This window comes from Microtus ochrogaster, unplaced genomic scaffold (assembly GCF_000317375.1).
Source record: "Microtus ochrogaster isolate Prairie Vole_2 unplaced genomic scaffold, MicOch1.0 UNK17, whole genome shotgun sequence".
NCBI lineage: Eukaryota > Metazoa > Chordata > Mammalia > Rodentia > Cricetidae > Microtus > Microtus ochrogaster.
In genome coordinates, this window is record NW_004949115.1 from 3,133,099 (window position 1) to 3,149,737 (window position 16,639).

A 16,639-nucleotide genomic window follows, 5' to 3' on the forward strand; every position below is an offset into this window, starting at 1 on the left:
TTTAGAACGACTAGATTTCATAAAACATATGCATAGACTTTGTCTAGTAATTATAGTAATATACATAAAACCAAAAATATAATTGAAACAGTAACGGCATTTTAAAATTGGGAAAAGGGATCTCTACAAACCTGCTTCCTGCTTTGAGCTCTTGCATTCCGTAATCTTCGAGCAGAATAAAAGATAAAGTAGCCCACAGTTGCTGCCGTAATAATAAAAAAGGACACGGAAACAAAGAAAATCGAATAATGATTCACCCATGGGCCATGTTTTTTTCCTACTTCGATGACCATGGTTACTTGTATGCCTCTTTGAATAGACTGCAGAATTTTTGTTCCTTTTAGATTGCCAATCATGATCGCAACAATGTCTCCTGCACCTGTAAAAGGAAATGAATTCAGTTTTAGTTTGAGATCCCTAATATAAAAATCCAATTTTAACGGATGATTTAAACATTTAAAATGAGACATAATGATACAAAAAGAGGTACTATAATTCAATTAACATTATTAAGTGCCTACTACATATTCAAAAGTCATAAGGGTTATAACCATGTGCAAGATTTAGTTATGGATCTATGGAGCTCATAGTTTAAAGGAAAACATCACACACAAAATTACCAAAAATTCAGCAGCATTACCTCTGGGGCCTAGTTTGCATTTTTTTTTGAGATAAAGTTTCACTCTGTTTCCCAGGCAAGCCTGGAACTCAGGTGCTCCTGTCTCAGCCTCCTGAGTAGCTAGAAACACAGACCTGAGAAAACACTCCAACATGTAAATTTCATAAAGACTTTCTTAATAACAAATAGTCCACTGGCTGGTAAATGATAGAACTTACCTCCTAAGGAATATTAAAATACTTAGATGCATTCTTTTTAACTTATAAAGAGGCAGATTATCATATGTACCTGATACTAATATATACAAAGACGTATATAACAAGATAGGGATCTGAGACAAATAATGTACATAAAATGTTTTCCAGCCAATACACATATTAATGATGTGCTATTTCCATAGATCTTCAAAGAGAATATCAACTTTACACAAGCTACTTGGGAAGGAGAAGAAAAGCTGTGAAAGGAGGGTATGCAGCAAGAGAGGACAATGGGTAGGCCATTACAAAGTTCATTATATACACGTATAAAATGATGTAAGGAAATAATATTCGGTCCCAATGAATGCACTATGAAGCAAAGTAAAGAAGAAAAGAATAACAGTAGAAAAGGATACGCCTTCAGCCAACTAACATTTATTACAAGAAAAGAAAACAGAAAGAAAGCAGACAGGAGGCAGGCAGGCAGACAGACAGACAGCTATTTTGTTCCAAGAGCTCTAAGTTTTCACACCAGGTTTGCAAGGACAACAACACAGATAAGGGATAGAAGTATTTGTTTCTATTCAGCACCAGCTAAGGACAAACCTGAACTTAGACACAACTGTTACTAAAGATATCACATCTGTAACAACCTCCTTTCTTCTCCCAAACACATTTGGCTAAAAAAGCAAGATAAACCTCATCTTTCTGAATGTTCTAAGAATGACTTATTGTTCAAGCCATTCCAAGGTTTATCAAGGTTTATAATCCTCCTAGCTTTTATGACCCAGGATGCACGATCTGAAGCAGAAGAAGGGTTCTTTCGGTGCTAATGTATTGCCAACCAGAGAAACCTCCTATTGATACTAGCTAGGTCAGGGTTAATAATCAAACCCCAGCCTGGGATAAACAACCTCCCACAAATAAGACTCTAAAAGACCTTTAGACTAGAATTGAAACACAGATACTAAAATAATATTGTCCCTTTCAATGATTATGAGTAAAAAAACTTCACTGGTGAGATATATATTGGATTTTTTTTAAAAATCCAAACAATCCTTGAAATTTAAAGCTCCTCCTAGCAAAAGACTGCAAAGGATTAGGCCACATAGAAATATGTCACGGCACACTGGGTAGGATCCTTTCCTAATGTCTGCAAAAGGTATCACTACAGATCCCTTCACGGCTTTATTTTAAGCATAGGAGCGCTTCCGTGACTACCTGTATGTACACAATGTGCCTGCAGTGCAGAGGAGGCTGTCAGATCCACTGGAACTGGAGTACCAGGGAGTTACAAAGCACTATGTGTCTGGGAACGAAGTCTGGGTCCTCTGGAAAAGCTACAGGTGCTCTTAACCACTAAACCGCCTCTCCAGTCCAGCACTCCAGAGAGCCGAAGCTCCAGGAGAACCATTTACACATGAGTTAAACTCTTACGACTCCCACTGACTAATGTGTCACCACTCAGTCCAAGAGAATGACTCACGGTCTATTTGCATGGAGGAAAATCTCAAAAAATACCGGAAGTGAAGGGAGTAGAAAATGTAGACAGCATTTTCTGTATCTTCATCTAAAACAAACCTAGGACCCAGATTTCCCATATGGGTTTAAGAATTGGTAACTTAGCAGAAAACCTGCTTAGGTTTTTTTGTTTGTTTTGGTATTTACCTTTGCTTAAATTCTAACTGTGAAATGAAACACAGACTTCTTTGTCTTTTTCCTTTTGCCAACTCTTAGGAAAACATCTGGCTGTAAAGTTTTTATCAGTTACATAATGTGATCTTGTAACGTGCATAATATTTAACAGCACAGATAATTTGAAAAGTCAAGTCTGGAATATATTGCCCTTTGAAAGATTTCTTTTTACAGCATAAATGAGGCCTTCTAATAAGTTTCTGAGCAGTGGAAATAGATTTTTCTCTTAGAATTACAGACTCAGTACCAGAAGTGGCTACTCAGACTAGCCACTGTATTTAAGAATATTATATTTAAAAACACAGTCAAGAATGTACATTCTGTATACAACAGAAACAAGGTTGTGTTTCTATGCCCACAATTCATATTCACACATGCTTTATATAGTCTAATGGTGAAATAGACTGAATTACACTTCCAATAATATAAAAGACATTTCTCTTTTTGTAATGTGTGTGTGTGTGTGTGTGTGTGCGTGTGTGTGTGTGTGTGTGTGTGTTTATGTTGGGTATATGTGCTTGTGTGTATATGAAGGGGAGGCCGGGCTCAAGGTAAAATTGTCTTTCTCTGCTTCTTTCACTCTTCCTCCTTATTCTTTGAGACAAGTCCTCCCACTGAACCTAGAACTTGCCAATTGAGTTAGGTGGACTGGCCAGCAAGCAAGGATCCTCCTCTCTCTGCTTCTCCAGTGCTAGGATTGCAAATCAAGAACTTTACCAACTAAGTCTTCTCCCCAGCCTCATAAATGTTTTTTTTAAATATACCCTAGGCATTATTATATCTCTTTTTCCCCCAGTGCCTTGCGTCTTTCTGACAATGACTCCTTGCCCAGAGGTTCCAAATCACAGTAGTGGCACCACAACTCTTCAGGTCGCATGCTTTAGTAGCAGCGGTGTCCTCTCCAACACTTTAGTGCTCAACTATCAGATAAGCCATGTACCTCTTACTTTCTGGCTGTCTCCTATTATCAGAACACGTTTTCAAACTCACGCTGCTTTCATAATTCCTTGTCGTGTTTTCATAGCCTAACTGGTTTCCCTATTTTCCAGGATCCTTAACGTTCACTTCACCAAGAGTCCTTCAAGTCCAGTAACTTTAAAGATAGCCCCTTAAAATTTCATCAGAAAGTATCCTACTGTTCGGTTTTCTGGCATGTGTTGGTATATCCAGCTCAACCATTTTTGCTTACTTTCTACTACTCAAGTCTTACTCCTTGGTGTAGGGTGTAAGAGCTCATATGACATGGTCTCAGTTGAGTCGTCTAGTTTGGTGTATCTCCCTCCCCACATCATGCACACTCAGATTCAACCCCATGGGACCATTTGCTGTCATTCACTTTTCATTAACCCTCTTTGTCTCTGTCCTCTCACCTCAAGCTCCCTGCATGCACTCTGATCACTGCTCTTATCCGTTTGCCTATGGATCTCCCTCAAGCTCCCTGCATGCACTCCGATCACTGCTCTTATCCATTTGCCTATGTATACCCTCAAGATCCAATTTTCTTTTTTTTTATTTTTTTTATTTTTATTTTTTTTATTTTTTGGTTTTTCGAGACAGGGTTTCTCTGTGGCTTTGGAGCCTGTCCTGGAACTAGCTCTGTAGACCAGGCTGGTCTCGAACTCACAGAGATCCACCTGCCTCTGCCTCCCGAGTGCTGGGATTAAAGGCGTGCGCCACCACTGCCCGGCAAGATCCAATTTTCCCTACTGTGCCCGGGAACCACTTTGGGGAAGGAAAGAACAGAATCCCACTGTTTTCCTTTGACCTCCACTCATGTGACTGTACTCACACACACGACGTACACATGAACAGAGTTTTCCCGAAGGAAAGCAAATGTTCCATCACTTTTGTTTGTAAGATGTATTTGATGTGCGTATGTGTGTGTATTCATGTGTACATCGTGTGTGTGAGTACAGTCACATGAGTGGAGGTCAAAGGAAAACAGTGGGATTCTGTTCTTTCCTTCCCCAAAGTGGTTCCCGGGCACAGCACTCAGGTTATCTGGCCGGACAGCAAGTGTTTTTACTACCCTCTAAGCCATCTCACCAGCTCCCGTCACTTGAATTTTAACTTCTATCTAGTTCTTCATTTTTCCTGAAGAGTCAGTCAGAACACCTAACTCCCTCTCTAAACTAAGAATCTTTTCTATTTCGTAGTGGAGAGAGTCTTTTAATTCACGATAGCAATGGTTTTAGTTATGGGATGGTCAGGAAGTCACATGCTTCACAGTAGTAAAATTTACTGGAAAACTTGCTTTACACAAATAATAAATTTTAACTATGCTTATGTAAGTAGCTTTTTAATCTTTGTGTTTTATATGTATACACTGTATGTGCACATTCGTTAATCTGTCAGTACAAGTGCACACATGCTGTGACATATTACACATCAAAGGACAACCTGGGGTATCAGTCTTCACCTTCCACCTTGATCGAGATGGGGCCTCTTGCTGCTTTTCTCCACTGCTTATTCCAAGCTAGGCGGCCTTTGAGCTTCGGGGATTCACCTGTCTCTTTCCGTATTTCCCTACAGGAGAGTTAGGATTACAGATGCTCGCACTACTCTGTAAGGCTTTACCTGGATCCTGGAGATTTGAACTCAGGTCTTCACACTTACATGGCACGTGTTTTATTCATGAGTCATCTTGTTAACCTTCTAGTAGCATAGTCAAATATGCTTAGCTAAGTCCTTATTTCAAAAAACCTGCCTGGTACATACAGCCATAGAATCAGCTTTGTGTTCCATAAGGGAACAGAAAATACATTTCAGCACAGAATTAGAATATTTTTAGAAACAATCTGTACGCAGTGTTTTATTTCTGTAAAATGTACATATTAAACACTGATTAAATATGTTCCTGTTGGGCAGCAAGATGACTCTGCGAATAACACTTGCTACTGACGTCTGACAATCTGAGTCAGGACCCGGTTCCCCTGTAAAGATGGAAGGATGAAGCCAAATGCACAATGTTGGTCTCTGGTTCCCATACCCACGTTGTGGCATGTGTGTGCTCACCTCACTAAAAATAAATTAAGTGGAAGAACTATCCAGAAACTATTAAGTTTATTCCATTAGATATTTAACACATAATTTTTGCTCTAGTGGACTATGTGAAGCAAATGAATAAATAATCTGTTCTATCTCTGGAATATTAAAAATATTTCATCTTTAGTCGTATTTCCTTCTTATTCCACAGACAAAAGTGTATGCATATTTAATAGTGTCCTATTTTCATAACTAAGATATACTAATCATGATTTGTTATTGACAGTGGGTTATCTTTGTAAACCATTATTTAATATAACAGTAATATTATCTGTCTCCAGGCTGTTAATAATTTGTACTTAAATCATATATTGTTGAAACTGGAATAGATCTCATGGATCAGCATAATTCATTAAAAAATATATAACACTGGACAATTTTCCTTGAAGGAGGAAGATTCTCATTGCTCACAGAATCAGCTCTCCTCTGCAACTGACGCTTCTCCACCGCTGTTGGCTGAGAAAAGACAATTGAGCTTGGGTCTACAGAAAGAGTAAAACAGTCTTCCGGAGAGCATTTGGGGGCTTCAGTGCAAGAACCCTGCAGCGTTCATATTTGTTGGTCAGTGACACTTGGTTTAGTTTCTGAATTTTACCTATACTCTGGATAGAAAAGGTTACCAGACAAGGTTTATCTATAAACTAGGGTCTTAACACGTGCCCTATAAGCTAGGCATTGCCATTGTCCCAGTTATAAATAAAACTGAATTCGCAGCAAGGAGAGAGAGGAAGAGAGGAAGACAAGACAGTTTGGTTTAAGTGCTGTTCTTTTGCTCTTCTCTATTAGTTTGCTATTTTTGCTGAAATTTGAATGAGATTTGACTTTAAAAATAAAAACAAAAGAGAGACAACCCAGGGGTATGGCGAGAAATTTTAAAAACTGGTTCTCAGGGTTGGAAGAAGCCAGAATTGGTAGTGTAGTTTAATTTTATGGTTCAGCTCTTCCAACTGTGGCCATACGACAAATCACTCAGTCGTCAAGCTCTAGCCCACTAGTAGGCATTACGATGAGAATGTATGTGTTAAGTAGTACAAAACCCAACTTAACTTAGTTTGATCATTTTTTTTTCACTTAGTCATAGCTACCTGTAAAGCCAGTTACTGTTGGGGCTGGGGATATAGTTTAGCTGATACAGTGCTTGTCTTAAAAGGACAAGGCCAAATTTGATTCGGAGAAGCCACACTTCACACACCCAAGTACAAAAGCCAATCAACATGGGTATACAATTACAAGTTAAATTTGTTTTCTACTTATTACTCTATTGAAAACCTCAAAATAAGATGGCTGACTCTAGAACTCTGAAAAATAGATTCATTTTAGTGGAACAAAGTCAAAATAAAGCAAGCCAAAACTAGCTCTGTGTTTCAGGGCTGAGAATTAAAGGCAAGGCCTCCTGAATGAGACTGTGAATGACAGGCAAGCACTTTACCACTAAGCCACACCCCAAGGATCTAAAGAAAGCCTTTTATGACTGCTGGGTGTGTGTGAGTTTCTGCTGCTAAAGCAAACCCTCCAGAGCTTTGTTTTCCTTTAAGCTTCCCCACGACCTTCCAGTGCTGCACGTGACCATTATCACCGCTTCAGCTGATGCTAAATTTTTCTGCTTTCCAAATGAGGTTTTGTGACCTTTTACAGGAGCCTCCGTTTTCTTTTCTTTCTTTTCTGTTGGGCTGAGAACTGAGCCCAAGGCCCATGCATAACAGGCGAATGTTCTAGCACTGAGCTATAATCTCAGTTTTCTAAGTGATCTTTCTGAAGGTTTGCAAAACAGTCACTGTGTAAACTGAGGCACTTATGATACCGCAGTATATATGTGGTCATATTCACAAACTAGTGTAAGCATTTACTATTCCTAAATTAGACAGACACTGGGGGATAGACACTGAAAGGCTAGGAGAACTCTCTTTACTGCAATGTACATGTGTGTGCCCACATACATGTGCGTGCTGCACCCTGTGGGAGTTTTCGCTCTCCTTCCGCCACACAGGGTCTACAGAATGAATTCTGTTGTCATATTTCTATGGCAAGCACCTTTACCCACTGAGACACTTGCAGGCCCTTAACTCCTTTTTGAAACAAACAAACAAACAAACAAAAAAGGAGTCTCATGTAGCCTAGACTTGGCTTCAAACTCACTATGGAGCAGAGACTGACCATGAACTGCTGATCCTCCCATTTTAACCTCCAGAGTCCTGGGATTACAAGTGTGACCCACTGGGCCTTGTGGTGTCTTCATTTTTAACAAGATCTGGAAAATGTAGTGGATGTGAATTTTCAAAGGGACAGTTAAAAAGATGTCCTTTTGCCTTTTATGGAGATTGCTACTGCCACTCTAGATCCTGGGATACTCACAACACTTCTTCGAAGCTTGTAAAACTGATCTCTGAGGACTGGAGTTCAAAGCCTTCAGATGACAACCCAATCACTATGCACTAGGCTGTGGGGTTACAGTAAATAACTAAAACACAGCCCGCTTTCTTGGGAACAGTAATAATAAAACAAGATGTAAGAACTCTTGTTTATTAATTAGTTGTGTATGTAGTGGTGGTAGCAGATGCCTACAGAGGCCAGAAAGTGTCAGGTTCCCCAGGGAGTTGGAGCTAAAGGTAGTTGTGAACCACCCAACATGCATGCTGAGAGCCAAACGTAGGTCTTCTAGAAGAGCAAGTGCCCATAACCACCGAACCATCTCTCTAGCCCCTGCAAGAACTCTTACCACTATGACTGAATATCATCCAATTAAAATATTAATCACAACGATCTCTAGTCTACATACTATTGAGGATATTTCTTTTATTTTTAGTATTCACATTGCACACAAATTAGATACAGGTTCATGGTGACAGCTGATATTATAATTCAGCTATTATGATATTATAATTCAGATATTATGATTCAGGTCTAATCTTATTTACTTGTAAGCACAAACTCATTAAGCAAGTATTCTTACTAAGTCCTGACATAGTAAGTTCTGTGTTTCTGAATCTTTTTACTCACCTCGATACTAATATGTCAAAATATAAAATAAGTTTAAAAATTTGTATAACATATGAACTATTATAAGCATAGTGACAGCATATTTACAGGACCTTGGCATTACACCAAAAAACATGAGGAGATGAGTCAAAACTACACTCTTTTAATATTAGGGAAGAAGAAGTATTCACCAAGAGTAAATCACAAATAAGAAGGGCACTAAAGTTCAGAGTAGATGATGTTAAACTAATCTCAATGCTGTTCAGGCATCCTGACCCTGCAATGGTGTCAGCGCTTGGGAATCCACTGATTTCTAGAATGGATGAAGTCTACTTGTGGGGGGTTCCCATACGTTAGGCAGTCGGGAAAGACAACTAGCTCAGTCAGGAATACCAGAGTTCGTAAAAATGGAAATCTAAGGCGTACTTTCATAAGACCAAAAATACATAACTTTGGATAGTATAGAAAGTTGCTATACTTCCACGAACTCTCAGACATTTCAACTGTAGGTTTGGAGGGCCCTATTACATCAGAGAACTTGGGAATGGATCCATTTTGATATCATACAAAATTGTCTCTGACAGATGGGGTCTTCAGAAAGCAGCGTATTAAAAATAGTAGGGAAATAGAAGCCCTCTGTAGAAAAGGTCACAGACGAATAACTTGTGCAAGATCTATCACATTTACAAGCAACAATTCGTATAGATGTTTTGAAAACATCTAGTCCTGTCTTAACTCATTCTGGTTTCCACTAGTTTAGCATATCATTAAGAACACAAGAACTAGATTCACAATTCTCCAATTTTCTGGTCTTAGACACATTTACATGTTTTAAAGTTATTGATGACTTCAAAGAACCTTTGCTTGTTTAGATTATTTCTAGTGACATTTACAAAATTAGAAGTTAATACCAAGGAATTTATCATTCATTTAAAGTCACCATAATTACATAACATAATTTTATTAAAATATTATTTCTTCAAAATATAGTATGGAAGAGTGGTTTTATTTATCATTTAAGCAAACCTCTTTAATGCCTGACTTATCACAAGGGAATTTATAGCAGCTGGAAATTCATATATGCTTTTGCATTAGAATAATTGTGATATTTTAGTGGAGGTATATGAAGGTAAAATTTTACTTACAGAAAAGATGCGACTAGAGAAGTAAGTGTTGCTTTAATAGTATTTCCAGATATTTGTATATACTGCACTTCAATACTACACCCAAACTGAATTCTTAATTAGATATAAGACATAATTTGGAACCATATCAAAACACACACACACAGTTAAATCAAAATATACATTGGCTTGCCTTGTATATTTAATGGATCTTTCATTTATCCACATCCCGTGAGTGTGTGTGCGCACACACACACTCACACACACACACATGTTCCTGTTCCTGTGGGAGGCTCCTGTATAGGTATGTCCATGTTTGTGGGTCCATGAAGATCAAAAGTCAACTTTAGGTTTCATTCTCCAGATGTCGTCCACTCTGTTTTTTTCAGATAAGGTCTTTCATTGGTCTAGATCTCACTGAGAGGCTAGGATGGCTGGCCAGCAAGTCCCAGGTACTGGTATTGCAAATGTGCAGAACTGTACCCAGCTTTGTCGCATGGGCCTCGAGACATCATCTATCCACTTTAATATTGTGCACTGATCATCTGCAAAGTCTTGGTTCACTGGATTACACAGATATAAGAAGTGATACCTCATTTCAAGACTATACAACATTTAAAAAAGTAAATCACGTGTTAATATCAACTCTGATATTATCAGAAAATTCCAAATACCAGGAAGGTATCAACTTATCAAGTTCAAGTGGTGGGTACATTTTTAAAATTCCAATTTTGCCAGAAAACTTAAAATTATATCATTGGCAGAAAAGACTGTCAGTGGTTTTCCTTGACAGGCTCAGTTTTCATTTTTGAGAGGTCTTCCAAATATTTAGCTCTGAAGCGCTCCTGTTTGTCAGTAGGTTGTCAAGTTAAAGGAGCTCTCCGAAGAGAAGAGCTAGTTCAGCTGACAGCTCTATCCCACACGTGCGCCTTCTTCCAACACAATAGAGCATCGGATGGCAAGCTGCCTCCTGCCGGCTTCACATCTCCGCACACAGAAACAGCGCACTTCAGAATGCAGAAATGGAAGTGGCAAGGAGGAGAGATTTAACAAAATTAGCTATTTTATTCATTCGCCGGGGTATTCTTTTTTAAACTAACCTTCAGTTTATTTTTAATCTTTATATGTTATTTTTAGTAATATGTTTAATGTTATTTAATTAAACAATGTTATTAATATTTTTTTTATTGTTGAGATTTCATGCAGTATACTCCGATCATATCCACTCCTCTCCTCCAACTCTGCCTAAGTCCATCCCTACCTCCCTACCCAGCCAACTTCATGTTCTCTCTCTTAAAAAAATAACCATCAAGTCCAATTCATGTTGTACAAATACTGCTGGGTGGGGTGCCTGCCTTGGAGCTTGGTACTAGCAGGGCTCATGCACTTAAAGGGAACTGGCTCACCCTCTTTCAGAAGCTATCAAATGCCCATAGCTCCTCAGCTAGGAGTGGGGCACTTCATGCCCACTTTCCCCTTCCATGTCGTCATTTGTCTGGCTTTAGCCTACAAGGGTCTTGTGCATTCTTCCAGAACAGCTGTGAGTTCAGATGTGAAACTGACTTCCCTGCTGTGTTCAGAAAACACTGTTTCCTTGTCGTCATCCACTACCACCTCTGGCTTACAATCTTCCTTCCTTCTCTTCAGCAATGATGACTAAGCCTTGTATATAGAGAGATATAATATAGATTCCCTATATAGAGCTGAGCACACAGTCTTGGGAACATTTTTATGTGACACTGACATTTTCTTTTTCCTATACGTGCACAGGAGTATGATCAGTAGCATTTAGTACGCCAGTCTTAATTTGTTGCTCGCAGATAGGTCGAGTGTGATGGCATGCACCTTTAGTCCCAGCACACAGAGGCAGAGGCAGGTTGGACCGTGTGAGCACAGGGCCAGTCTGGTCTACATAATGAGTTCCAGAACAGCCAGGGTTATATGTTAAGACCATGTCTCAAAAAATGATGCTAGCAGTTTTCCCCATTACTGCTTTTACACCATTTGTATAAACATGAGCACAGGGAATGAGGTAAATAATGTCTAAGTGCTATTATGAAAATAGTCTTGACTTCTTAGACCATTGAGAAATTATCAGGGACCAACAACAGTCCTCTGACAACATCTGAAGAGGTTTGGGGGGTAATGATCCTCAAAGTTCAATGTGCATGAGACTTGACTGGGAGTCTTCCTAAGCTCCATTTGGAGTCAGAACATAGGGGTGGGATGTGGAAATCTGCTTAGTTCACTATGGTCTATTTTGCAGTATGTGGTCTACAGGTAATTCTTTGAGAAAAACATTAGAATTTGATTAGAGCTTAACTGATATTAAAGTTAAATAATTTCAAGACAGTGGTGCAGTCACTTTGTCTAGAGAAATATCAGTTGTTTGTGAAGTATACAAAAAACCCTGCCAAGCGAATCATTTTCAAAAGCATGCAGCAGACTTCATACAGAGATGTTTGAAAATCGGCCCCATCAGAAATGACCCCATTCCTTTCCCATTACAGCAATCTCTCGCCATTGTCACTGAGACCATCTAAATCACTAGGAATAAATTCCTAACTACTAGCCAAGCCAATAGTCTATTTCTTTGGGCTTTTTTTCTCTTTTTCTCTTTGTGGCTTCAAGAAACACTTCTATATTCCTATTATTCTTTTAGTGAAAGGTTCTTTTAAAAGCTCCATTTCACATAGAGAAAGAGGTTTAATGTCTTTTAAGAAGATCCTGGCATATCTGGGTTAGAAGTCTAATTTGAGCCATATAGTGTGTAGTTCTCTGGAAGTTATGTGCCTTAATTCACACCAAGCTATGAACTTCTTCAGGTTGGTGACTATGTCTTCCATCACTGTATCTATGACATCTAGTGAAGTGGCCATAACATATGCCCAATAAATACTGGTTAACTGGAGTTTTAAGAGCATAATACCCTCTTGTTCACAGTGTTAATTTCTGACATTTCAATTACCTATATTACAAAAGTATTATACAGAAATAAAAATATAATAAGCTTTAGTTTTATTATATTGCTATAATTATTCTAGTTCATTACTATTTATGGCTGCTAATCCTTATTCTACTTATAAATTGAAGTTTATCATAGGTATATATGGAAAGAAAGGAAAATACATTATATAGATAATATATATATATATATATATATATATATATATATGACACATGGTTCAATAGTATTTATGGTTTCAAACTTTAGTGGAACATCTTGGGCTATTGTGAGCTATATTTAGTGATTCTTCGAATCTTGATTTAATCTGGAAACTAAATTCATTCTTTTAAGATAATCACTGTTAAAAAAAAAGATAATCACTGTTGTTTGCCCAGCAGTGGTGGCGCATGCCTTTAATCCCACCCCTTGGTAGGCAGGCAGATCTCTGTGAGTTCGAGGCCAGCCTGGTCTACAAGAGCTAGCTCCAGGACAGGCACCAAAGCTACAGAGAAATCTGGTCTCAAAAAAATAAATAAATAAATAAATGAAAAAGATAATCAGTGTTGAACATTCTAAGCTATGTCTCTTTCTCACATACAAACATGTCATATCTAGACAGGGTAGGCCCACCTTCAGAAAGCACATGAGATATATATTGATATAAAGCTAAAGATTAAAGATTATCCTACTCGGTCTGTCCACTGAGGCAGAGTGCCTGTTCTAATGGGAGCTCACCAAATCCAGCTGGACCGGAACTGAACAAACCTGTGATCAAACCCCCCTGAATGTGGCTGACAATGTGGGCTGACTGATAAAGGCACTGGGACCTGTTTCTACTGCATGTACTGGCTTTTTGGGACCCTAGTCTATTTGGATGTACAGCTTCCTAGGCCTGGATGTAGGGGGGAGGTTCTTGGACTTCCCACAGGGCAGGGTTCCCTGCCCTCTCTTAAGGAGGGAGGTGGAGGGAGGAGGGTGAGTGGGGGAGCAGGAGGGGAATGGGAGGAGGGGAAGAAGTGTAAATATTTGAATGGAAAAATTAAAAAAAAAAGATTATCCTACCCTGTAATATATACCTTGTGTATATAGAGTACATAGTATGTATAGGGTACACAGTGCTGACTCAGCTAAAATGACCATACTGATAGGCTTGCTCCACTGAAGACATTAATCCCTCTCCAGCCTGGAGCTTGGGTACATATCAGCTTCAGAATTGCAGTTAAGCACTAGGGCACAGGGCATTTGGTTCCTAAGGTCAGGTTAGAATAGAGCCATCTGGTTCACTAGAAAACCAGTGGTTTTAGTACTTGGGATATTGTTCAGAGAGCATAAAAGAAAACCCTTGAAGCAGCTCTACAACCTCAAATTGGCAAAAAAAAATAGATATACTATTGCAAGATTCTACAGAATACAGTTTATTCAGTTAATAATACATTCTGCGATTGTATTGAAATTTGTGTTGACATTTACTATTTCCATAATTTGACTGTGCGGTGAAACTAAATTCATCATTTACTGTTGCTTCTCATATAAGCTTTCCAGAGGAATGTTAGTAAGCTATAATATTAGTGTATCCGATCCCTTTGAATAATAAATTTCGCAATATCCAAAGCTGTTCAGAATCTGATGAGAGGCCGGGCGGTGGTGGCGCACGCCTGTAATCCCAGCACTTGGGAGGCAGAGGCAGGCGGATCTCTGTGAGTTCGAGACCAGCCTGGTCTACAAAGGGAGTTCCAGGAGAGGCTCCAAAACCACAGAGAAACCCTGTCTCGAAAAAAAACTAAAAAAAAAAAAACAGAATCTGATGAGAGCAGTTGATGGCACAGGGTAAAACAACTAACAGGACCCGGGAGTGACAGTTTGCTGAGCATTAATAAAAAGGTAATGAGATGGAAGTCACAAGGATTTCAGAGAAAGGAAACCCATGCATGTGGACATTTGCTAGTTTTGGTTTCTTATTGATCAGATTTGTTTTCCTACATTATGAAGCCTTAGGAAGGAGAATTCCAACGACTAAATTGCTACTGTATCCATGTGCAAAACACATGGGTGCAGAATATAGCCATAGCGTAGGCCTGGAAGCTGACCCTTCAGCTGGAACAGAGCCTCCAGCACTTGCTACTTTACTCTCAGTCTTTTAGGCCAAATGGAACTAATGTAAGGACATGTAGAAGAAAGATGGGTTTTGTAGCTTCCACGGTGCCCAACTCTAGACATCAGGCGCTGTTATTGTTATGTAGACCTGAAATTCCTACCTAAGCTGGCATTTGCAAGCTAGACTATGTCGTTTAGATTTGCCCTGCTGTGACAAAATACACGAAACAACTTTCAAAAAGCAAAGGCCCATTTTCAAAGGCCAAGTTTCAAAGGGTTCAGTCTATGATCATGTAAGCTGGGAACTGGGTTCAGTTGCTTTGGACATGTGGCAAGGCAGAACACTATCATGGCGAATATGTGGCAGAACAAAATTACTTACCACATAATGACCATGAAAAAAAAAAGAGTGCTCAGTGGGGACAAGTTCCCAATACTCCTTTCAGGGACCTAATCCTTTTATTTCATTCGGCTCATGTCTAGAAGATGTACCACCTCCCAGTAGTGACACAGGCTGGAGACCAAGTTTTTAACACATGCTCCCTTGGGAGACATTTGAGATCAAAAGTGTAACACTGACTAACTGTTACCAATGAGAAAAAATTCAATACAGCCTGAAATTGTGAACATGGAAAGGAACAACGGCATTTCAATTTATGTCTATGCATTACTTGATCAAACCCCTACTCCTGCCACATCCAACACACAGGAGGTTCAAACTTTTGCTGGTTTTGGAACCTCTTTTGCATGCTCTTCAGTAATAGTTTGAAACAGGGAGATTTGATTGCAAGTTGCATTATCATTATACTTTGGAAAAGTATTGTGTTGAGAGGCAAAGCCTTCATTTTGACTTGGACACAAGAACTCAAAGGTATAAAACTTATATGTTCAGAAACAACACATTAAATTGAAGTTGGACCAAATTTTCCTGGCACATTAGAGGCTCTGAGAAATGTTACTGTGAGGTGCATTTCTGGTCTCCAAGCCTGGGCTATTAGGCAAAAGAAAAATTAAGCTTTCCTTTTAATGTATTAAAATGTGCACCTAATTCTTTATATTTATCCATCATAATTAACCTATAATGTAGACATAATTATTACTCTCCACTCTACATGGGTAGAAATCAAGTTTTAAAGAGATTAATTTGGCAAAGCTCGCAAAACTATTACAGGAGATAAATGAACTGGGAATCATATCAAAATCCCTTCCCTTTACTTCTGTGCCAGAAAAGGGGCCATGAATATTTCTGGGCCCTCCGGGGTTTAATCTCTTAATATTAAGGTTTTGTTCTTACTTTCAAAATGGAAACGCATAGAAGAAATGGAAGGCATGACAGTTGTTCTTATATCTCACTTTGGTTTTGTTTGGTAAGTTTTTCATTTTCTTCCTATTCTTTTTGTCTTGCTTTGTTTTCTTATTGTACTGGAGATCAAACCCAGAGACTTGCATATGATAGGCAAATGTGCTACGACTGAGTTGTCCCTAGATGTCATTGTTTTATGCTGAGACAGGATCTTGCCATGTAGCCCAGGCTGACATCAAACTCCTAAGTACTGGGACAAGAGAAATTTGACACAATGCCTGGACTCATTTCTTCATTATGAAATTTTCCTATAATTTCTTAGTAACTACCCAGACAAAAATAACAGTATGAGTGTCACTGCTCTTTTCTTCTTTTTGGATGTAAAACAATAACATATTTCAAAGTATGATATTGAACAACTAAAATAACCAATGGAAAAGTACTATGTTTCAAACAAATAAAAAAAACTTAGCAAAAGTTCAAGAGAACTAACATTCTTCAATTTTTCACCATGTGTTCAGTACTTTATTTATAGAATCAGGGAGAATAGGTATTACTATGTCCTTCACGAACAAGATAACTGAGGTTCACATTGCCAAAATGCTCATATTACATATTTACTCATGGGTAAAGCAGTAA

At 38.7% G+C, this 16,639-nt stretch overlaps 1 protein-coding gene across 2 annotated transcripts in view; it reads right to left on the reverse strand.

Moving 5' to 3' along the window:
• Nucleotides 1-16,639, reverse strand: part of Rnf128 (ring finger protein 128, E3 ubiquitin protein ligase) — a 105,050-nt gene that overhangs the window by 31,782 nt on the left and 56,629 nt on the right. For both annotated transcript variants that reach the window (XM_005367367.1, XM_005367366.3), the window contains exon 2: nucleotides 132-379. In XM_005367367.1, the coding sequence (XP_005367424.1) occupies nucleotides 132-379 (248 nt within the window). The remainder of the gene's footprint in view (nucleotides 1-131; nucleotides 380-16,639) is intronic.